At 36.4% G+C, this 25,074-nt stretch overlaps 1 protein-coding gene across 1 annotated transcript in view; it reads right to left on the bottom strand.

The window, feature by feature from the left end:
* MARCHF5 (membrane associated ring-CH-type finger 5) overlaps positions 1–25,074 on the bottom strand; it is a 57,672-nt gene that overhangs the window by 15,561 nt on the left and 17,037 nt on the right. Inside the window, exon 2 of the mRNA XM_043596984.1 lies at positions 22,513–22,715. Coding sequence (XP_043452919.1) covers positions 22,513–22,715 — 203 coding nt within the window. The remainder of the gene's footprint in view (positions 1–22,512; positions 22,716–25,074) is intronic.

The following is a 25,074-nucleotide window of genomic DNA, read 5'->3' as shown; positions in this document are numbered from 1 at the left end:
ATTACATGAAGACACTGGCTGTGTTTCATAGTCCTTATTTCCGGTTTTTCTGAAATAATCTTGTCTAATCTTTTGTCTTTATTTTTCCTAAAACTCTCCATGCTCTTCCAGATAGATTAGTCCAAGAATAGTTTAATAAAGATAAATGCCTAATAGTAAACATACCAACAGAACAGTAAATTGCCATGCAGGGGAGGTATTTCTTAAAGATTATCTAGGCAAGCTATTTAGTGAATAAGAACAATTCCTGAATTTCTCTGGATGACAGTCCTTGAGTCACTCTTCTTACTAGGAAGCTTACCATATGCTACTATCTCATAACTTGGGATCGAAAGAGAAGTTACTAGATTCTTCTTACTGTCAGATTATAGCACAGAGAGTAGTGGGAAGTGAGGAAAGGCAAGACTAGCCATTTACAACCTCAACTCTAATGAAGAGGAAGAGTAAATGCACATCACGTAAGTTAAATACCTAAGGGCATAAAAAGACTTCAATATTTTAAAAGGCATTTTGAATTTTTAATGTCTCAGTGGGCTTCACCACTTACTTTTCAATGTACTGTATTTACACAATGGATGGCAACTGAAGAAGCTCTGTATAAATGTAAGTTTTGAAAACCCAATAATTTAAAGGGCACTAGGGAAGCTCGCAATTAAGAGAGAATCTATTGCGAATTCTTTTGTACAATAAAGAAGCTTTTGTAAAGAAAATAACTACACCCTAGTATTCTGGATAAATTCAAATTTTCACATTTCAGATATGAATGACATCAAACAGCAAGCTGAGACCTAATGGAGAAACTCTTAAGTCCATGTCTACTGAAAAATAAGTAATCAGTTTTATCTGGAAGACACTGCAAAAGGAGATTTGTTGCACCGGTGATTTAAATTCAAATTTATGTATGCATGGTGTTAAAGGTACATCTTGGAAGATAAGAAATTAATGACTGAAGGGCAGAAAATATTTAGGGCTCAACATCTATGGGCACTGCTCACTGTAATACCCAGAATTCCCATGGCCTTTCTCTGGGACAGAAAAGTATCCTTAAAAAAAAAAAACAACCTCTGACCAATTCTTGAGAAATAATTTCTATATGTTGTCAGAATGCTATAAAGTTTCTAACACAGAACACAATTTAATGAGCAAAAATAGATGTTTCACAAGATAACCTTGTATAAATTCCTGAGAAGATAATAGCTTTGCTGAACTCCAAAGTTTCTGTTAAGTGGCCAATAGTTCATAAAAGAGATTTAATAAGACAGACTGTTTGCAAAAGGTATTCAAGTTTCCAGTTTTTTTGTTGTTGTTTTTGTTGTTTTGCTCTGCACTGAACTAGTTTTGATCTAGACCCAACTTAAATGCCAACTTGCTAAGCCAAAACAACCTCACCTTCAGCTTCAGAACCATCCAGAACTGCAGATTTTGGAGGCCACCAAGAGTCCAACAATATAGTCCTAAACTTCTCTCCTTGCTCCAAGTCTTCTTTTTGTTGTGTTCTATTTCTGGAATGTCCTGTCCCTACTTTAAGTCTATATGAAACCCAACTTCCCAATGAAAACTAATCTAACCTGACAGAGGTTGACTAATTGCTCTACCCCACCCTGTTCATGTCCCATGAGGCTTCCTTTAATACTATCCCATAAAATGCACTTACCCCTTTGCTTGTACATAATGTTAGTACTTTATGTTCTTGTTCAATGTTTGTTCAGTTGTCTCAATATCCTTATGTCTGTCCATGTCAGCATCATCATAGATTGAAAACTCCCAGGGGGCAGGGGCCAAGTCTGTTTAACTCGTTTTGTACAGTGCCTAGGATAGAACCATGTACAGATAGGTGCTTAAAAAAAATGCTTTTGATGATGATTGGCATCACTCTCAGGGACTCTGTAGGCCACAGCTATCTCAGCACATGGTACTTGGCAGTACATTAGGGCACTTTGGCCTGTTGCATAGGATATTAAAATATAATGGCATAGGACCTAGCTGCAGCACTCTGTGGCAAGTATTTGACTCAATCCATTGTTAAAAAAGGTCCTTTAATAGGGGTGCCTGGCTGGCTCAGTGAGTGGAGCGTGCAACTCTTGATCTTGGGGTTGTGGGTTCAAGTCCCACGTTGGGTGTAAAGATTACTTAAAAATAAAATCTTAAAAAAAAAGTATATGGTCTCAAGTCAACAAATGTGGATTTTATTGAAGACATGAAGTAATACCACAACAACCATCTCAGAAGTTAAAAGTATATGGAACTCCTGATGGGACAGTAAAGAATTTTAACTCTTTCTCTAGCATTCATCACTGTTTTAAACACTAGACTTCAGAGGCCAGGTTGAAGAGCCTCAGAAAGCTTATGTAAATGTCATCTTTGATTGCTCTGCTGGTAGGGTGAGGTTTTACCAATTTTATGCAGGAATAAATATCCTACAAACTCAGGCTATCAATTATTTTGCTTAGTAACAAGAAGTTAGACATTAAATTGTAAACAGGTAAGAATATGTTGTTGGGCAATTTTTTAGACAACCAAACTAGTAATAATTGGCCCCAAGTCCTCAAAACAAAACAAAACAAAACAATGCTGAGGAATAAAAGATCCAGAGTCAAAGCAGATGAGTACCATTCCTGTGTGTGTGTGTGTGTGTGTGTGTGTGTGTGTGTGTGTGTATACATATATACATATAGCATAATACCATATATATATATACATATATATATATATATGTAGCATAATACCATGAATAGTAACTAAAGATCATAGTAATTCTTAATTGCATAGTCTATGCCAAAGGAAAGCTTAAATTTATCCTCATAAAAGAATAGCCCATAGAATTCATTCGTGGGCTATAAAGTCAACTACTAAGTACCTATTAAGCACCTACTGTACACATAGCATTCTACTTTGCATTAAAATAAATGTAAATGAAATTATACACCAGCCTCTGCCTCCAAGGAGCCTCCAATCTAGTTAAGGACAACCAATAAATACACATTAAACAACTGAAGAACTTCAAGGAAAATTTAGTATATGTACATTAGTATGCACAGACTTTACAGATACGTGAATGAAATTTCAAGTAAACATTATAGGGGGATGAGGATTCAGAGTTTTTCAATTGATATATACATGTGTATTTTACTAATTAACAGAAGTGAATCTTAGACTTAGAAGTCTATGATCTGAAAAGGGGCATTCTAAAAGACCTTCTAACTGGGGCAAAAGACTTTTTTCAACAGGTTTATATAGTTTTAAAAAGCTAGTATACCAGTAATATCAGGGTTAATTGACAGAAACCCTGACTAGGGTTCAAAGATGCTGACACCCTCATAGGAAGGAAGTTCCTGATGACAGACATGCTAGATGAAAATGAAATTTCAGGAAAATTAATCTTACAATAGATTATTTACAGTCAATAAACTAGAACAGAATCCGCCAAGATTTTGTATCCAAACCAAATACAAAGAAAAAGTAACAATCCAGAGAAACTTAATATAAAGAGACAGATGAATTAGGAAAAGATCAAGAAACATCAGAGAAAATGCAATGTGTTTTTTTTTTTGAGAGAACAATGACTAAGGTATTAAATTCTTTGAATTTCAAAATAAAATGTTGAAAAAGTTCTTTAAGGTGTGATAAAAAAAGCACCACCATCAATTATCATTAGTTAATACATAGAAACAGATGGCAATATTGATTATGCATATACTATGCCAAGAAATTACTAATGAGAAAATTTTTTAGAGAATAACAAAAGGTTATCATAAGATTCAGGTAACTATAACCCTGAGGAAAGTCAACCTGATATTACTATTTCATTTTCTTCTTCCCTTTATATGAGAAGCTCATATTAGGCTTCTTAGAGCCAACATAACAATGTGGTCATAAGAATTTGGTAGGGTCTATTGTGTGAATTTGTACAAATTGATATCCCTGGACCTCAATTTCTGTATCTGTTCAGTAAGGCTATTAACCTCAGAATTTATGTGAAAATCAAGATAATGCATTTGAAGTCTTAATATAGTGCTTAGTATTAACGTAGTAACAACCAATGTCAGCTATTAGTTCTTTCAAAAATGGCAAACTAAGTTAGACATGAGAACTTAGAGATAGGAGGTATAATCCAAGACAGATGTATGAGGAAAAATTTATGGCATAAGGGTCTAGTATAAAAATAAGACTCCTTCAGGAAATTCTCAAGTAAGAAATAAAGGATAGATGTGCTTCAAGGTCTGGGACAAGGTTGGGGGAGGACAATTCACAGAGCCAGGAAATCTGGGAATGAAGATGGAGATGGAGGATATAAGGCTTACAGAATTTAGATCTATAATGAGTATTTTTTTTTTTTAATGAACTCATCCATGGTTCAACCAACACTGGGACTTATATATTTTTAATTTTTTTAAATTAACTTTATTTACTTATATATTTTGAAAGAGAGAGGAGAGAGAGAGAATACCAAGCAGGTTTTGCACTGCCAGTGCAGAGCCTGATGGCAGGCTTGAACTCAAAAACCATGAGATCGTGACCTGAGCCAGAGTTGGACACTTAACTGAGCCAACCATGTGCCCCAGTAATTACTTAAAAAACATTTTTTTAACGTTTATTCATTTTTGAGGAACAGAGAGAACATGAGTGGGGGAGAGGCAGAGAGAGGGAGACCCAGAATCCAAAGCAGGCTCCATGATCCGAGCTGTCAGCACAGAACCCAATGCGGGACTCGAACCCACGAGCTGTGAGATCATGACCTGAGCTGAAGTTGGACGCTTAACCGACCGAGCCACCCAGGCACACTAATTACTTTAAAAAAAAAAAAAAAAAAAAAAAAAAAAGATTCTATAATTATGTTTTGGACCTATAATTCAGCTATCTGTATTTATATGCAGTGTGCACCCAGAAAGTCTCACTCTGTTCAAGATGCTTCTTAAAAAAAAAAAAAAGAAAAAAAAAGATGCTTCTTAAAACTAATCTACTTTTAAATCTTCGGTAACAAGACGGGAAGTGATTTGCATCCAGTAAATGCAAAGAAATCCTATTTTGAAGGTATCCTAGTCATTTGCCTCATAAGAGGGTATATAAATGAGAGCCAAAGAAGACCTAATGAGTATAAAGTATAACTACAAACTATGAGAACAAGAAGTATTCAAAGACTGAATCACTATGGAATGGAATTTTTGTTTTTAAATTCATTTTGATACAAAAGCAAAGTAACTTGGATACAAAAGCAAAGTAAAAATAAACACTTCTCTAATGACTAAGTGTAAACATTACTAAGAAACTTATTAATATGAAGTACCTGAATTCTTAAGTCTATAGACTGGTTTTCAAGTAGTAAAATAAGCCAACAATATATTTTATGAGAACATCTGGAAAAGTAACAGGTTGAATTCATGTGAATAATACAGGGCCACATGTGGTTATAGGAAAACGATGTCCCTATTAGAGAGTAACTGATAGCTTAGGAAATATTAGAAATTGAAATTACCCTAAAATTGAAGCCTCGAAAAAATTTAAAAACACTAATGCTTATTTTATAGCACCCTTTTGCAATCTATAGCATTCTTACTTGCTTTTACAATGGTTCAGCCATCTTATAAAGACATATAAATTAAAACTATGAGATTATCTTTCCTTACCTAATAGATTGGCTAAAATTTTAGTTTGTCAACACATTCTATTGGCAAAGCAGTGAGCAAACAGTACACTACGGGTGAATATATAAGTGGTATTAATACCTACAGAGAGAAATTTGGCAATATCTAGCAAAAGTATACATCCAATTCACCCTTTGACTCAGCATTCCTTTCTCAGTTCATCTTTCCATAAATATTCCAAACTAATAAATGAAGAAATAAAGAATTGCAGTATCATTCTTCTGTATCACCTAAAAAAATAATAGATCTAGAGGCAATGAATGAAAAAATTACCAATCTTTGCTAAAACCAGTAGGTAGAAGCTGATAGGGAACCTAATCAGATGCATCAGGTTGATAATACCTGTATGCACCGATTATAGTTTTACCATAAAAAGGACTACACTTTTTTTTCAGATTTATTGAGATATTTTTGGCATACAACAAACTCAAGGCATACCATGTGATGATTTGATATACATATATATTAAAAAAAATTTTAATGTTTATTTTTTGAGAGATAGAGACAGAGTGTGAGTGGGGAGGGGCAGAAAGAGACACACAGAATCCAAAGCAGACTCCAGGTTCTGAGCTGTTAGCATGGTGCCCAATGCGAGGCTCAAACCCATGGACTGTGAGATCATGGCCTGAGCCGAAGTCAGACACTTAACCGACTGAGCCACCCAGGTGCCCCTGATATACATATGTATTACCAAAATAAGGTTAATACCTCAATACTTTTTTTTTTAATTTATTTTTGAGAGAGAGACAGAGTGAGGGGGAGGGGCAGAGAGAGAGTGAGGGAGACAAAGAATCCGAAGCAGGCTCCAGGCTCTAAGTTGTCAGCACAGAGCCCAATGGGGGGCTTGAGCCCACCAACCGTGAGATCATGACCTGAGCCAAAGTCAGATGCTCAACCGACTGAGCCACCCGGGCACCACTCATTCCTTTTAATTACCATTTTTGTGTTGGTAACATTAAGATCCACTCTCCTAACTGTAGTTAGTCATAGTCACCGTACTGTGTATTAGATCCCTGGAACCTACTCATCTACTAGATGAAATTTTGTACCCTTTGGCCAACATCTCCAAATATCCCTTATCCTTAGGCAATCACCATTCTACTATTTCTATGAATTTGGCTATTTTAAATTCTACAGGTAAGTGACAACATACAGTACTTGTCTTTGTAACTTATTTCATTTAGCATAATGCCTTAAAGATTTATCCATGCTGCTGCAAAAGGCAGGATCTCCTTTTTTTTTTTTTTTTAATTTTTTTTTTCAACGTTTATTTATTTTTGGGACAGAGAGAGACAGAGCATGAACGGGGGAGGGGCAGAGAGAGAGGGAGACACAGAATCGGAAACAGGCTCCAGGCTCTGAGCCATCAGCCCAGAGCCTGACGCGGGGCTCGAACTCCCGGACCGCGAGATCGTGACCTGGCTGAAGTCGGACGCTTAACCGACTGCGCCACCCAGGCGCCCCAAGGATCTCCTTTTTTAAACAGCTGAATATTTCATTGTATGTATGTGTGTGTATATATCTGACTTTTAAAAAATTCTTTCACCTTGTGATAGACACTTAGGTTGTTTCTTGGCTACTATGAACAAAGTTGTGGTGAACATGGGGGTGCAGGTATCTCTTTGAGACCCTGATTTCATTTCCTTCAGATATCTGTAGGGTTGTTGGATCAATGGTAGTTCCATTTTTGATTTTTTGAGGACTCCACATTGTTTTCCACAGTGGCCACACCAATTTACATTCCCACCAACAGTGCAATGCATAGGAGTTCTCTTTTCTCCATAGCATTTTTTTTTTTTTTATAATAGCCATTTTAACAGGTGTGAACTAACATCTCATTGTGGTTCTGATTTACATTTCCCTGATGATCAGAGATGCTGAACATCTTTTCATGCATTGGTTGTATGTCATCTTTGGAAAAGTCTGTTCAAGTCTTTTACGCATTTTAAAATCAGATTGTTATTTTGCTATTGAATTGTATGGGTTCCTTATATACTTTGGATATTAACCCCATATCAGATAGATGATTTACAAATATTTTCTCCTATTCCATAGGCAATTGCCTTTTCATTTTGCTGATTATTTCTTTTGGAGTGCAGAATCTTTTCAGTTTGATACAGTCCCACTTGTTTATTTTTGCTTTTGTTACTTGCACTTTTGGGACCATATCCAAAAATCATTACCAAGACCAATGTCAAGGAAGCTTCCCCCTAGGTTTTCTTCTAGAAGGTTTATAGTTTCACACTAAAGCCTTTACTTAAATACATTTTAAATTAATTTTTATGGTGGTATTAGTAAGATGGAGTCTAATTTCATTCTTTTGCATGTGAGTATCAAGTTTTCCCAACACCATTTATTAAAGAGACTATTCTTTCTCCATTGAGTATTCTTGGCTCCTTTGTCAAATATTAGTTGAACATCGTTTACTTCTGGGGTCTCAATTCTGTTCCAAGAGGCCTATGTGTCTCTCTCTATGACAGTACCATATTGTTTTGATTACCACAGCTTCATAATAAAGTTTGAAATCAGGAAATGTGGCGCTTCCTTCTTTGTTCGACTCAGGATTGCTTTGGGCATTTGGGGTCTTTTGTGGTTCCATACAAATTTTAAGATTATTTTTTCTACTTCTGCAAAAAAGGCGACTGGGATTTTGGCAGGGATCTCTACTGAAATAATCATAATCGGGGGCGCCTGGGTGGCGCAGTCGGTTAAGCGTCCTACTTCAGCCAGGTCACGATCTCGCGGTCCGTGAGTTCGAGCCCCGCATCGGGCTCTGGGCTGATGGCTCGGAGCCTGGAGCCTGTTTCCGATTCTGTGTCTCCCTCTCTCTCTGCCCCTCCCCCATTCATGCTCTCTCTCTGTCCCAAAAATAAATAAAAAACGTTGAAAAAAAATTAAAAAAAAAATCATAATCATGATTTTTATCTTTCATTCTATTAATGTGGTGATTCGCACCGGTTTACAGATGCTGAACCATCTCAAGGATAAATCCCATTGGGCCATGGTGTTTGATCCTTTTAATGTGCTGTTGAATTTGGTTTGCTAGCATTTTGTTGAGAATTTCTGCATCTATATTCAGCAGAATACTGGCTTGTGGTTTTCCTTTCTTGTAAGCCTTATATGGCTTTGATATCAGGGCTCATAAAATGAATTTGGGAATTTCTCTCCTTTTCAATTTTTGGAACAGTTCAAGAAGGACTGGCATTGATTCTTCCTTACATGTTTGGTAGAATTCACCAGTGAAACAATTTGGCCCTGGGTTTTTTTGTTGGGAGGTTTATAATCTCCTTGCTGTTGACCTGTTCACATTTTCTATTTCTTCATGATTTGGTCTTGTTAGATGGTATGTTTCTAGGAATTTAACCTTTACTTCTAGGTTATCCAATTTGTTGGCTACAATTGTTCATAGAAGTCTGTCAGGATTCTTTGTATTCCTGACACGTCAGTTGTAATATGTCCTCTTTGAAAGACAACTACACATTATATGCCTCAGGTTGTGATGTAGTAAGAAGTACACAGGACTATGAAATATTCTTGCAAAAAAAAAATCGTATTTAACTTCACTGATGAGATCTAACCACCATTGTAAGAAATGTAAGGGATACAGCAACATATTACCCAAGTATTCTTGTGCCATAATAATAAAATCCATAAAATGGGAAATTCTATGATGATAAATTATTTTTTTATTTAATGAAAAAATTACAAGGGAAAAGCTAAAATACTGGGGTTTACAAGTCACACTAGGCCTTAGGTCCATACAAAGCTGGAGAGCTGACTCTAAGGGTTATATGAACCATGAGTGAAAGGGTAAGCCAGAAAAATCCACATGACAACAAAGTGAGCCAACAAAGAAATCTATCTTATCTTCAAGAAGCAAAGTAGGGGTGCCCGGGTGGCTCGGTCAGTTGAGCGTCTGACTTTGGTTTTACCTCAGGTCATGATCTCCTGGTTTGTGGGTTTGAGTCCCGCATCAGGCTCTGTGCTGACTGTATGGAGCCTGCTTGGGACTCTGTCTCTCTCTCTGCCCTTCTCCAGCTTGCTCACTCTCTCAAAAATAAATACATTAAAAATTCTTTTTGAAAAAAAAGTATGATGAGGACAGTTTCTTCTAAAAATCTGTAACCATAGTCAACTGGCATGCAGATTTCAGGTTAGAAATCTGTCTGTGCTAAGGGAGAAATCCCAAATGCAAATCCTTTCTGGAGTTCTTTCACCTTCAGGATATCCAGTCCACAAATATGAACACAAATGTGCACCTAATTCCCACACTCAAGAGAAATGAAGCATCATGAACAAGAGCCAGAAGAAAACAACAGTTTAGGTTACCAAAGACTTTAGATAATGGAATTATCAACCCAAACATAAAAAACTATAAAATAAAATACAAAGTAACTTATAAATGAAGAAAAAACATGCGACTATAAACAATCACCAGGTGCATTTAAAAAAAAACTAGAACTTACAGAAAACAAAACCCCTTGCAGATTATGAAGAGAGAATTTAAGAACTGGGTAACAGTTAAGAAGAAATTATAATGCTGCAGCACAGAGACCAAAAGACGAAAATCCATAAAAGAAAATAGAAATGTCTAACATAACTCTAATCAGAGTTCTAGAAGAATGGGCGGAAAAAAAGCACAGGGGTGCCTGGATGGCTTCGTCAATTAAACTTCCAACTTTGGCTTGGTCATGAGCTCATGGTTCGTGGGTTCTAACCCCACACTGGGCTCTGTGCTAACAGCTCAGAGCCTGGAGCCTGCTTCAGATTCTGTGTCTCCCTCCCTCTCTCTCTCTGCCCCTCCCCTGTTCATACTCTCTCTCAAAAATAAATAAAATATTAAAAAAAAAAATTAAAAAAAAGAGGGGCACCTGGGTGGCTCAGTCCATTAAGCATCTGACTTCTGCTCAGGTCATGATCTTGCGGTTTGAGTTTGAGCCATGTGTTGGGCTCTGTGCTGACAGCTCAAAGCCTGGAGCCTGCTTCAGATTCTGGGTCTCCTCTCTGTCCCTCCCCTGCTCATATTCTGTCTGTCTCTCAAAAAATGAATAAACATTTAAAAAAATTAAAAAAAAAAGAAAAAAGCATAAATCCTAAAATTTAGTATGGGGGGGGGCACCTGGGTGGCTCAGTCAGTTAAGAGTCAAACTCTTGGTTTTGGCTCAGGTCATGATCTCATGGTCTGTGAGTTCAAATGCTGCATCAGGCTCTGTGCTGTCAGCAAGGAGGCTGCTTGGCATTCTCGTTCTTTCCCTCTCTCTCTGCCCCTCCCCTGCTTGCTCTCTCAAAATAAATAAACTTAAAAAAAATTGCTACAGGGGAAAATACAGTATCAGAGGGAAAAACACTTCAATCCGGAAGATGGACAAGAAAAGGGAGAAGGGAAAAGTAGAACAAATGGAACACACAAAATGTGACAGTAAAAACCCAACTCTATCAGTATCACAAGAAGTGTAAAAACACAGAACTGAAAATAAAAGGATAAGGAAAGATAAACAGGCAAATACAACATCAAAAAAAAAAGCTGATATATAGGAGGAAAAGAGTAACTTTACAGTGGAAAAACCTGACAAACACCATCTTAGCCAGATGACCAAGGTCAGTATCACCAGTGATAAGTAACGTTGATGGTATTTGTCTTTGCTATGATATGATGAAAATGGCACTTCCCCTCTGTGGTCTTGTTGCCTATAACGCATAACCTCAACAGACAATGGGAAAAACATCAAACAGATCTGAATTGGGGGACATTCTACAAAACATCTGACCATTACTTCTCAAATGTGTCAAGGTCACCAAAAACAAGGAAAAGTCTGAGAAACTGTTACAACCAAGAGAAGCCTACGGAGACATGACTAAATGTAATGTGGTATCCTGGAACAGAATGAAGATATTAGGTAAAATTAAGGAAATCTGAATAAAATATGGACTTTAAATTAATAACAATGTAGCAATATTGGTTAATTATAACGAATGTACCACAATAAGACGTTAATAATAGAGGAAACTGGATGTGGGATGTATGGGAACTCTACTATTTTTATAATTTTTCTATAAATCAGAAACTGTCCTAAAAGTTAATTTAAAAAAAAGATGGTGTAGCTATGTCTATTCTATATTATCATGTCTGTATTACACACAAGTGTAAGACAAAAAAAAGCATTATTGTAGATAAAATAGTCATTACTTAATGATAAAGTGTTGAACTCACAAGGATATTTTATTTCTAAACCTGAGGAGTAGGTGAACAAGTGATGGTTTATTAGTCTTTATTTCTCATATGTAGTTATGATATAATCTTTTTCAACAAAATATTTTATAATAAAAGAGAAAAAAATACCTGAGTGAACAGTCTGCTGAGCTTTGATCAATGTTAAGGCAGCAGATATAATTAGTTCTGTATATTGATAGCAGCATGCTGGCAAAGGCAATGGAAAAGCAGGCACGCCAATACACTGTTGGGAAGATTAAATAGGTATAATCTCTACAAAAGCCAATTTGGTGATATCTATTAATGTTATAAATGCATGTACTCTTTGACCCAGCAATTCTACTCTAGTCATTTATTTTAGATATATTTGCATGTGTGCATAAAATTATTTCACAGTTGTTTATGACAGCACTGTTTGTAGTAGTAAAAGATTAGAAACAGCCTTTATGCCCATCAATGGGAGACTGTTTATATAAATAATCACACATCTGCAATGGAATATTATATAACTGTAAAGAAAGAAAAAGCTCTTTATACACTAATATAAAGTGGCATCTTCCATATATTGCTAAGAAAAAAAATACAGAACATAATGTATAGTGTATTTGTCTAGAATATTTTGACATATAATCTAATTGTGCTCAATATTGTGTTTGCCTCTTCATATTTACTCATCTTTCTCCACCCTGCTTTGCGCACAATTCGCCAAACTGCATCTTCCAGGCCACCTTGCCCTCTAGCTTCTGATGTGTCTGAACAGTAAGTGGAATGGCGAGAAAATCAGAGGGTGGTAAAAGTGCTTCCCTCACTCTAGGCAGTTTGTATTTCTTTCTCTAAGACCACAGATCCTGTTAAACAGCTTCTGCTAAAGCTCTTGTCAAGTTCTGTTAATAGCTTCCCTTCCCTGCACTTTCAGGCCTAGGAGTGGAAATAGTTTCACACAGTTGCTGATCCTTGGGTATTTTCCTATCTCTTGTTTATTCTTTTAACTCTATCCTAATATTTATAGCTTTTCAAGGGTGGGGTGAGGTGAGGGAGAGAGAAGAAGGAAAAAAAGAGAAACACTTGAGACTTCTAACAATGGTTGCCTCTGAGTAAGAAACTTACCAGCATTTTGGCTGGTGAACGTGGTAAAAAGACTTTCATTGCACACCCTACTCTTTTGAATTTGGTCCATGAGAATGTATTATCTAGAGGGAAAATATATAAAGTAAACTGAAACATTTAAAAGAGACAAAAGAAAATACTAAGAGATACTCTCGTTGGGGCATCTTTTCTTTCACACATTTGCTATCTTTTGCCGTGTCCAGCAGGGTAAATGTGGACACAAAGAAAAAAGAGAATAGATCTTTTGGTGCAAGCATCTAGCCATCATTTTGCTTCTTGGTCATGTTTCTCCTTCAATTCTAATAGCATCAAATCACTGAAAATAATAAAAATAATTTATTAGCAGTATCTCAAGTAAATTCAAATTCACACCATCCCTATTCCTTCTTACAGTACCTGAAACTACTTCTTATTCATATGTGACCTGGTAGCTGACTCACTGAGTGACAGTAACAAGAAATTCAGCAGTTTAAAATCTTGGCTCCTTCACTTACTTGCTAGAAGCCCACGGGATTCTATTAAATAAATTTGCTCGGGGCGCCTGGGTGGCGCAGTCGGTTAAGCGTCCGACTTCAGCCAGGTCACGATCTCGCAGTCCGGGAGTTCGAGCCCCGCGTCGGGCTCTAGGCTGATGATGGCTCAGAGCCTGGAGCCTGTTTCCGATTCTGTGTCTCCCTCTCTCTCTGCCCCTCCCCCGTTCATGCTCTGTCTCTCTCTGTCCCAAAAATAAATAAACGTTGAAAAAAAAAAAATTTAAAAAAATAAATAAATTTGCTCAATTTGTTCTTACCTAACTGTGCAGAGAGCTTTTGAGAAATTTAAATAAAAGAGCATAGGCAAAGTGACAAAAAGTGTCTGGCAAATAGTAGGAGCCTGTTAGCAAATGACAGCTATTGATATCACTATTATTATTATTATTAATAAAGTAACATTACAAAATAAATTTTATTTGGTAGGTTCTCTAAGAAAGGTTTCTCCCAGGAGTCATCCTTCATCATCCGTAGTGAATATCTTTCCCTAAGTTTTACACTTCACTTAATATTTGCTAACTACTTTTTGAGGGTGACTGTTATCTTCAACTCTATACAGAAGTTTGAATTAATGTTTACTTGAGAGTAACAATAAAGAAGAACAAAACTAATAAAAATTTAACTTGAGGAATCTAAGGGGGTGCCTGTCTGGCTCAGTTGGTAGAACATAATCTCAGGGTCCTGACTTCAAGCCCCATGTTGGGCATGAAGCCTTAGGGGAAAAAAAAAAAAAAAAGTAATCTAAGTATATACCAATAATATATTAAGACATAAAATAGCAAAGGTGGCAACACTAACATCAGTTAAGATCAACTTTAAGACAAAAATTATTAGAAACAAAAAAGGAAATTTTATAACGGTAAAAAGGACAATCCATCAGTAAGACAGCACAATTTGGAACATACATACATCTAACAATAAAGCCTAAAATAAATAAAGCAAAACGGACAGAACTGGAGAAACAGACAATTCAACAATAGTCGGAGACTTCAATATCCCACTTTCTTTTAAAAGAAAAAAAAAATTTTTTTTAATCTTCATTTTTGAGAGACAGAGTGTGAGTGGGGGAGGGGCACAGAGAGAGGGAGACACAGAATCAGAAGCAGGTTCCAGGCTCTCAACTGTCAGCACAGAGCCCGATGCGGGGCTCGAATTATGAACTGTGAGATTATGACCTGAGCTGAAGTCAGACGCCCAACCGACTGAGCCACCCAGGAGCCCCAATATCCCACTTTTTTTTTTTTTTTTTTTTTAAATTTTTTTTTTCAACGTTTATTTATTTTTGGGACAGAGAGAGACAGAGCATGAATGGGGAAGGGGCAGAGAGAGAGGGAGACAACAGAATCAGAAACAGGCTCCAGGCTCTGAGCCATCAGCCCAGAGCCCGATGCGGGGCTCGAACTCACGGACCGCAAGATCGTGACCTGGCTGAAGTCGGACGCTTAACCGACTGCGCCACCCAGGCGCCCCCAATATCCCACTTTCAATGAAGGATAGGTAAAAGATCAACAAGGAAATAGAGAATATTTGAAAATACTATGAACCAAACGAGATATTTACAGAACGCTATACCTAATAACAGAATACTCATTCTTTTCAAGTGTACATGGAACATTTGCCAGAATAAATCATGTCAGGGCATAAAACAAACCTTAATGTATTTAAAAGGACAGAAATCAAAGTATGGTTTTGTATCAAAATAGAATAAAATTAGAAGTCAATAGCAGAAGGACACTGGCAAGTTTATAGGTATGTGAAACTTAAAACAACACACTCCTAAATAATCAGTGAGTCAAAGAAGAAAGCTAAGCAGTCCTTAGACGGAAATTTATAGCTGTAAATGACCACATTAAAAAAGAAGAAAGATCAAGAGAACGGGAAGACAAGCTACAGACGGAGAAAAAATATCTGAAGACATAACTTGATAAAGGACTTTTGTCCACAATATACAAACACTTAAAAATCAATAGAACAAAAGAATCTGATTTTAAAAAGATCAAAATATTTAACAGACACTTCACCAAAGATATAAGATTGTAAATAAGTACATGAATAGATGTTCTATGTATCATTAGGGAATTGCAAATTGAAACAATGAGATACCACTAAACATCTATTAGTATGGCTAACATCCTAAACATTGACAACACCAAATGCTGACAAGGATACAGAGCAACAGGAACTCATTGCTGGTAAAAATGCAAAATTTCAGCCACTCTGAAAGGCAGTTTGGGTTTCTTACAAAACTAAGCATATTCCTACCACATGATCCAGCAAACATGCTCCTTGGTATTTACCTAAATCGACTGAAAACCTGTGTCCACACAAAAACCTGTACATAGATGTCAACTGTTATTTATTTTGAGAGACAGAGCACGGGTGGGAAGGGCAGAGAGAGGAAGACAGAGAATCCAAAGCAGGCTCTGGGCTGTCAGCACAAAGCCTGATACAGGGCTTGAACCCACAACCATGAGATCATAACCTCAGCCGAAGTCAGATGCTTAACCGACTGAGCCACCCACGTGCCCCTACTGTAGCTTTATTTTTAAATGCAAAACCTGGAAGAAAGCAAGATGTCCTTCAGTAGATGAATGGATAAATAAACTGTGTACATCCACACAATGGAATATAATTCAGTGCTAAAAAGAAATGAACTATCATGCCATGAAAGACACGGAGACATTTTATATATATTACTAAGTGAAAGAAGCCAATCTAAAAACGCTAATCTAAATGCATCCCATATGATTACATTTATATGGCGTTCTGAAAAAGGTAAAAATATGGAGGTAGTACAAAGATCTGTGGTTCCCAGCGGATAGGAAGGAGGGAGAGATGAATATGTGGAGCACAGGGGATTTTCAGGGGAATAAAAATATTATGTATTATACTATGATGTTGGATATATGTCATTATACATTTGGAAGAATATACAACCATCAAGCAAATCCTAATGTAAACTATGGACTTTGGGTGATAATAAAGTGTCAATAATATAATGAAGTATCACCAACTGTGACAGATGTATCACTTTGGTGAAGGATGTTGATAATGGAGAAGGCTATGCATATGAAGAGGCAAGGAATATAAGGCTATCTCTGTACCTTCCTCTCAATTTTGCTGTGAACTTAAAACTGCTCTAAAAAATTAAGTCTACTAAAAAACCAAAAACTTAAACCAATAACCTAACTTACTTTAAGAAACTAGAAGAGAGGAGCACCTGGGTGGCTCAGTTGGTTAAGCATTCGACTTTGGCTCAGGTCATGATCTCATGGTTCCTAAGTTGAAGCCCTATGTCAGGCTTTGTGCTGAAAACTCAGAGCGTGGAGCCTGCTTCAGATTCTGTGTCTCTCTCTCTCTCTCTCTCTCTCTCTCTCTCTCTCTGCCTCTCCCCAGCTCACACTTTGTCTCTCAAAAATAAATAAACACTGGAAAAAAAATTTAAGAAACTAGGAAAGAAAAGCTAACTAAACCCAAACCAAACAGAAATAATAAAGACTAGTGTGGAAACACATGAAACAGAAAATGGAAAAATGGAGAAAAATCAATGAAGCCAAAATTTGGGTCTTTAAAAAGATCAACAAAACTGACAAACCTTTCACTAGACTGACCAAGAAAGAAGAAAAAGATTCAAATTACTAAAATCATGAACGAAAGAGGGGACATTGATATTAACCTTACAGAAATAAAAAGGATTATAAAAGAATACTACAGTCACATGCCAACAGATGAGATAATCTAGATGACATAAATTCCCAGAAAGACACAACTACTGAAACCGACTCGATAAAAAAATAGAAAATCTGAACAACACTTTGTAACAAGTGAAAAGATTGAACTAGTAATCCAAGAACTTCCTATAAAGAAAAGCCCAGGACTATATATGGCTTCACTGCCACCAAACATTTGAATTAATGACCAATCATTCACAAACTCTTCCCAAAAAAAGTAGGAGGGATCACATCCCAACTCATTCTATGAGACCTGGATTATCCCAAAACCAAAACCAGTGAAAGCAATCACAAGAAAACCACAACAAATATCTATTACGACGACAGAAAAATCCTTAACAAAATACTAGCAAACAAAATTTAGCAATATCTAAAATGTATTAGGGGTGCCTGGGTAGCTCAGTTAAGCATCCAACTCTTGATTTTTGCTCAGGTCATGATCTCACAGTTTGTGAGACTGAGTCTCATGTCAGAGTCTGCTTGGGATTTTCTCTTTCCCTCTCTGTCTGCCCCTCCTCCACTTGCTTTCTCTTTCTCTCAAAATAAACTAAAAATAAATAAGGAAATAAAATGTATTCAACACCACAATCAAGAAGAATTTGGGAATTTGTCCACAAATGAAAAGTTGGTTTAACATATGAAAATCAATCACTGTATTATACCATAATAATAAAGGAAAAAGAACACACAATCATCTCAACAGACTCAGAAAAAGTATTTACCCTTGCATGGTAAAACCACTCCACAAATAAGGAAAAGAAGAAACATTCTCAATTTGATGAAAGCCAGATGAAAAGCTCAGAGATAACATACGTAAGAGCAAAAGACTGTTTTTCTCCTAAGATTAAAAACAAGACAAGGATGTCTGTCCTAAACGAAGTACTGGAGGTTGCAGCCAGAGCAATTAGGCAAGAGAATAAAATAAAAGCAAACAGACTGTAAAAGAAGAAGTACAACTCTTTCTATTCACAGATGACATGATCCTGTATAAAGAAAATGCAAAGCAATCCACTTAAAAATGATCAGAACCATTAAATGAGTTCAGCATAGTTTTACGACATGAGATTAAAATACAAAAATCTATTTTGATACATCTGAATAACCAATCTGAAAATAAAATAATTCAATATATATAATATAGCATCAGAAAGAGTGAAATACTTAGGAATAAATTTTATAAAACAAAAGACCTGCACACTGAAAACTATAAAAATGTTGTTGAAAGAAAGAAAAAGAATCTAATGTGAAAGTCTCTGGTACTCTCCTGGGAATCAAGAACTCTGCCTTTTGAACTCTTCTGTTTGGCTAAACAAGAATACTACCTGGTCTTAAACTTCATGGATATGCTTTAATAAAAGACAAACCTTTTTTCAGCTGGTATTCCCTTCATGTTTTAAAGTAATGTTTCTTAAATTTAACATGTACATAACTTATCTGATGATGTCATAAAAATGCAGATTTTGATTCAAACTGGGGATGGGTGGGAGGAGGGGCCGAGGTTCTTCATTCCTAACAGCTCTCAGATGATTCCAATATTGTTGGTTCTCAGACCACACTTCTAGCAGTTTTTAAGTAATTGCATACATGCAACCGGCCTAACTCACTAGGAGAAAGAAACAATAAGATGGGTGGCAAATCGTGAGAGGAATGAGTCTGATGGATCTTTTAAGGTTTTCATAACCAAACACAATATATTCCCTATCAGTAATTAACACACACTTGCCACCACCCCTCCATTGTGGCCACCACTGATGCCGCTAGCCAGCTAGACTGAGACTAAATCCATATAAAACTTATAAAACCTGTTATACAAAGATCATCCCACAGAACTTTAACCGTCACCTCTTCCTCTGCATTTTTTCTCTAGTATTCCTTTGTCTAGTCAGTGTCTCTCACGTGTTATCTGGAGACCAGGGTATAGTCCCAGGCGATTACTCTATCAACTGGTCTACAGACAATTTGATGAAAAAGTAAAAATTTTGATCACCAAACATTTCCCAAATTTGAAAAGATAAGGACTTTAAAGAAAATTCTTTTAAGTCTTTAACTGTTATGTTTCCAGGGTCACACATACTCTACAAGGATACTTAAGAGGAGACTGTTTTGGCTAACAAAGCTTCACATCATGAGAACTGTTCACATTGGTTAAACATGTATTTTGTTATTATTATGTGTTAAATCTCAAATTTAAGAAAAAGAATCAATGCCTCAAAGGTTCACTGAAGAGCAAAAGTGATAAAAATACATTTAACTCAGAAAATGATAAATGATATACTATCAGAGTTTAAATAATGTGATCTTGGAATGGACTGTGGCCAGTGAATTAGAATTAGTTTGCACAGAAGACCTCCTTGTTCCCATTGTACTGTAACACATTATTAAACAGGGACTGAAACATTATAAAACAGGGACGAGAAGCGACTGAAGTATTCACAGAATTTTCAACCACTCCAGCCTGCGATCAAAGCCTGCATTATGAATTTTGTCACTGAAAACAAAGATAAAACTGTAGTCAAAGGAACTTCCAACTTACTTTAACAAAAACAGGCATAAATGGTTAGTGAAACACTAATCACGAATATGCTAAAAGAAAACAATCTGCTGGCAAAATTCTATCATCAGATGACACTATTGGACATTTATGTTTGGTACACAGTAAGGAAGAACAATTACTATTACAGATGTATATTCTTAAATATTTTGTTTTATGGCTGGAAGAAACCACTAGTGTTCAGAATATGAATCAACTCATGGCATATACACCATGTAAATCAAGAAATATATGCAACTTTTAACTGATTATCAGTGAAAACATGAAACAGAAGGGATTTTCTTTTAACCAACAATTATTTTTGAACCTTGACTTGAAAAGGTATACTGGGATCAGTATGGCACCTGAAAGCCAATTCACACATGGCTTCATTTATCGACAACAGCTGGCATTTGCCAGTAAGTTGCCTATTCTTGAGTTAGTGTTAAAAACTGCATGGCTAAATGCGTAAGGAGCACTAAGGAATCTACTCCTGAAATCACTGATGCACTATATGCTAACTAATTTGGATGTAAATTAAAAAAAAAAATGTTACGAAAAAAATTGCATGGCAAACTATGAATATAATTCAAACTGCAGCCCTTGAGCAGGTATCTTTAGCATGTTATCTCATCAAGAGAAAAGAATGCTAATAAAAACTATTCAAATGAAGTATACAAACTTTTTTTCACGAAAATGATAGTCAGTAAATAATTTCTACGATTACCTGTGGTTTACTCAAGTGGCAGATTTCCATGGCCAACAGTAGAGTGAATAGTGTGAACTTGTCATTTGAGGGCAAAATTCTTAAGGTATATAAAGAGCAAATCATGATACAAATGCCTCAACCAAAAGAAGTCTGACCTTTCCAATATCTAGCCATTTTCTCTCCTTGTGGCAGAAAAAAATCAATGTCTTAGTATTAGGTATACCTAACAATCATATTCAATCATCACACTAGACCTAAAAACTTTTTAGAAATGAATACAACCAAAAGGAGAGATTTACCAGTGCCACCTTCCAAATATTCAGTGTCACTGCTGAGTGCCACTCATTTGTCAACTCAGTGCCTCACCTAACACTGTATGTAGTTTTCGATGAGGATTCCTGTAATAATTTTTGTATCCATCCAAATATAAATATCTAAAACACCTAACAGAATCATCCTATACTTCCTATTCCCAAAAACCTATAGTTGAAAAGTGAGATTAGTAGAATTAAAGAGTTGGAAAAAAAAGTTAAATATGAAAGCTTAACTTTTATTTTAGTGAGCTAGGTATCAGTATGGTGAAAGAATACAGCAGTAATTGCTTTTCCTGATGTTTAAATTACTTTAGAATACTGCTTTAATATTATTCGTTGACTCTTAACACAGGTTTGACCTGCATGGCTCCACTTATAAGTGGATTTTTGGGGATAAATTCAGTGTACAGTACTATAAATGTATTTTCTATCATAATTTTCTTAACATTTGCTTTTCTCCAGCTTACTTTATTGTAAGAATACAGTATATAATACATATAACATATAAAATATATGTGAATTGGCTGTTTATGCTAGCAGCAAGGCTATGAGTAGATAAGTTTTAGGGGAATCAAACGCTGTAGGTGAATTTTTGACTGCACAGTGTTAGTACCCCTAATGACTGTGTTCAAGAGTCAACTGTATAATGGAGATGTGTGACTTACTCTTTTGTCTTTATTTAAAATCCATGGTATATTTGAAGACCCATCATGTGGTCCACAAATTCTAAATGTTTGAGAAACACTACTTTCTCTACTACTTTCCATTTATAAGAAGCTATTATTTCTTCCTATGAATTATGCTAGGGAAATTTTGTTTACCCTTATTATTAAACTTCTCACATTAGAAAAGCACTTCATTATCTGCATTTACATTGCCTATTTTTATTTTTTTTTAAAAGAGGGTCTTACTTCAGTATGTATAGCCTCTAGGAAAAACAAATCTAATAATTATTTCAATTTCTCCTTGAACCCTACTCCCCTTGAAAGTCATTCTTTCCATCTGACCTTCCCAGAACCTGAACTGCCTTCATATACCTATTATAGCCAAGGTGATATTAAAAATGTTTAATAACTGGTATAACCTAAACACCAGAGACACCATAATCACGTGGCTGTAATGGAATGTGGTAACTAAATATCAGCCTTACTTACAGCTTCCTTTAAATCATCTGCTCTACTTTTTTCAATGCTAGCCCTATTCTAAAAGATCTCTGGTTATTACTTCCCTGCCCAAGTTGCAGAAAGAAGAAAGTAGTTTTCATGAAGGATAACCACATAAATTGGAATCCAAAAATGAGATTAACACTGTCTATTAAGTCTTTAACTTCCCTTTTATTCCTTAATAGAAGAATTAAGGATAAGTATTAGAAAGAACACATTGTTGTTTTCTTTCTCATACATCAATGGTCTCCAAAGAATAAGGCTCTTCTGGTCAGCTCTTTATTATAGTTTTGTTATTTGATTTTATCCACAGAGTCAGATGTCCCAGTTTTTTATCCACTCAACCAAAATAAAAACATTTAATACACAGACAAATGGGTGGATTTGAGGATATATTAAGGATAATGTAAACTATTAGCAAAACAAAAAAATAACATTTAGAGAGGAGATAACAGAAAGGGAATAGAGAAATTTACAAAAAAGCAAAGAGATGGGTCACTTTTAAATAAACCTGAGATCATAGAGTTAAAAAACAACATCACATATATCTTTGTTGTTTTTCATGATCTGCTTACCCAACTTTGGAAAAACTATTAAGTATTCAGCATTGCATTGAGGACATGCCACTCTGGCTGTACTGTTTCCTCTTTGTTTTTCATCTACCCAACGCTGTAGACAAGCCTGGTGAACCCATTTTGTAGATCCTCTGCACCTGCATGGTCTCACCCATTCAGCTGTTCTATCATCTTCATCAGTGGCAAAACACACCCAGCAACTTCTGTAAATTAAAGAGAAATAATGACGTTATCTTTAAGACCCCAGCCTCCCTTCCACCGCAGCACTCACTTAATGAGATAAGCCTACTATGTTATAATATAGAACCTCTACTTTACATTCAAATACCAAGGTGACAAAACAATCAATAGATTTCCAGTTGGAGTTTCTTCTTTTTGGTTTTTCCTTATATTCTTCTGCAGAATCTTGTTTTCTGAATTTTCCTTTTATGTAATTCCCTCCATCTTTCCAATAATTCTTCACCTTCTCTTATGAATCAGAGTGCAAAAAGACAACCCTCAAGCTGCTTTTGTTTTAGAAGACCCTAATAATTCTTTGGGTAAGCACAGAAATATGTGAAATTCAGTGTTTTCCCCACTTCAACAACACTAAACCTCTTCAACTTGGAAAACTAAAGGATTATACAAATAATTTCACTATGGTCTCATTCAATTTTCAACGGAGGGGAAAAATAATTTCTCTTTCTGGTAAAGAATGATTATGTGAAGAGGGAAAGATTATTAAGTCTTAAAAAAATAAAGGGGGAAGAGATAAAGACATCAGGATAAACTGTTTTAGGATAGTGATATAGTAAATTTGGCCCTACATGTTTCAAGTATGAATGACTTTCTTTTTTCTGTGGAGTTATATTTATTATATTTGAAATCTAGAAGTCTCAACTCTGAGATGTTTATATTAAAAATTCAATTGAGACGGTTAATTTTAAAACATATTCCAGGGGTGCCTGGGTGGCTTAGTAAGTTAAGCATCCAACTCTTGATTTCAGGTCAGGTCATGATCTTACAGGTCCCTGAGATTCAGCCCCACATCAGGCTCTATGCTGACAGCTTAGAGCCTCCTTGAAATTCTCTCCCCTTCTCTGCCCCTCCCCCACTCACAAGTGCTCTTTCTCTCAAAAATAAATGAAACTTTAAAAAAGTTAGAAAAAAATGTTTCCCATTTTGCTTTTCTTAGAGAGAGTGTGTGCGCATGTGTGCAAGTGGGGGTGAGGTGCAGAGGGAGAGAATCCCAAGCAGGCTCCTTGCTCAGCAGGGAGCCTGATGTAGGGTTCTATGCCACAACTCTGGAATCATGACCTGAGCCAAAAATCAAGAGAAGGCTCAACTGACTGAGCCACCCAGGTGCCACCCACCCCCCATTTTGCTTTTAAGAATACCTGAAGTCTAGAGGCACCTGGGTGGCTCAGTCACTTGGGCATCTGACTCTTGATTTCGGCTTAGGTCAAGATCTCAAGGTTTGTGAGTTCAAGCCCTGGGATGGAGTGTGCTTGGGATTCTCTCTCAAATAAACTTAAAAAAAGAGAAAGTACCTCATGAAGTCTAATTTTTTTCTTGTGGAATTAGGTTGCAATTCATTATTTTTTCTCCCAATTGACACAAGTTGGCACTGATTTTCATTACGGCAAATACAGTTTAACTCCATGAGACCATTCACTTCTCCCCAACCCCATTGAAGTGTGTACAATTAGAAACTGCTAACTGAAGCTTGTTATCTACTGTGCACTTAAAAAATTTTTTTTTAACATTTATTCATTTTTTTGAGAGAAACAGAGCGTGAATGGGGAGGGGCAGAGAGAGAGGGAGACACAGAATCTGAAGCAGGCTCCAGGCTCCAAGCTGTCAGCACAGAGCCTGATGCGGGGCTAGAACTCACAAACCGCGAGATCATGACCTGAGCTAAAGTTGGCCGCCCAACTGACTGAGCCACCCGGGAGCCCCTCTACTGTGCACTTTAAAAAATGTTTTAATGTTTATTTTTGAAAGAGAATGAGAGAGTGCATGGGCACGTGTGCACGCACAAGCAGGGGAGGGGCAGAGAGAGGAGCCAGAGAATCCGAAGCAGGCTCCAGGCTCCAGAGCTGCCAGCACAGAGCCTGACATGGAGGCTCAAACCTACCAACAGTTGAGATCATGAACTGAGCTGAAGTTGGACACTTAACCAACTGAGCCACCCAGGTGTCCATATACTTTGCACTTTTCATTTAATTAAATAAATTGCTTCTGTGAGAACTAGCTTAACTATGCTCAATGGGAAAGACTAGTCAGGTACTGTAGATTCATGAGGTCTCCAGTCCTTGTAGAACAACATATATTTTAACTGGGTGCTCCAATTAAAAACTTCCAATTAGAACAGGTAAGAAAACTTCCTATTTTTTTTTTTTTTAAGTAGGCTCCATGCCCACTGTGGGGCTTGAACTCATGACCCTTAGAACAAGAGTTGCATGCTCCACTGACTGAGCCAGCCAAGCACCCCAGAACAGGGGAAAAATACTTAATTCATAGCAACATCCAAAACTGTGACTTTATTCAGCTTTCAAATTCAATCAGGTTTCATACGACCTA

The sequence above is a fragment of the Prionailurus bengalensis genome, chromosome D2 (genome assembly GCF_016509475.1).
Source record: "Prionailurus bengalensis isolate Pbe53 chromosome D2, Fcat_Pben_1.1_paternal_pri, whole genome shotgun sequence".
Taxonomy (NCBI): domain Eukaryota; kingdom Metazoa; phylum Chordata; class Mammalia; order Carnivora; family Felidae; genus Prionailurus; species Prionailurus bengalensis.
Note: the sequence above shows the minus strand (reverse complement) of the source record. Positions and strands in the feature narration are given on the sequence as shown.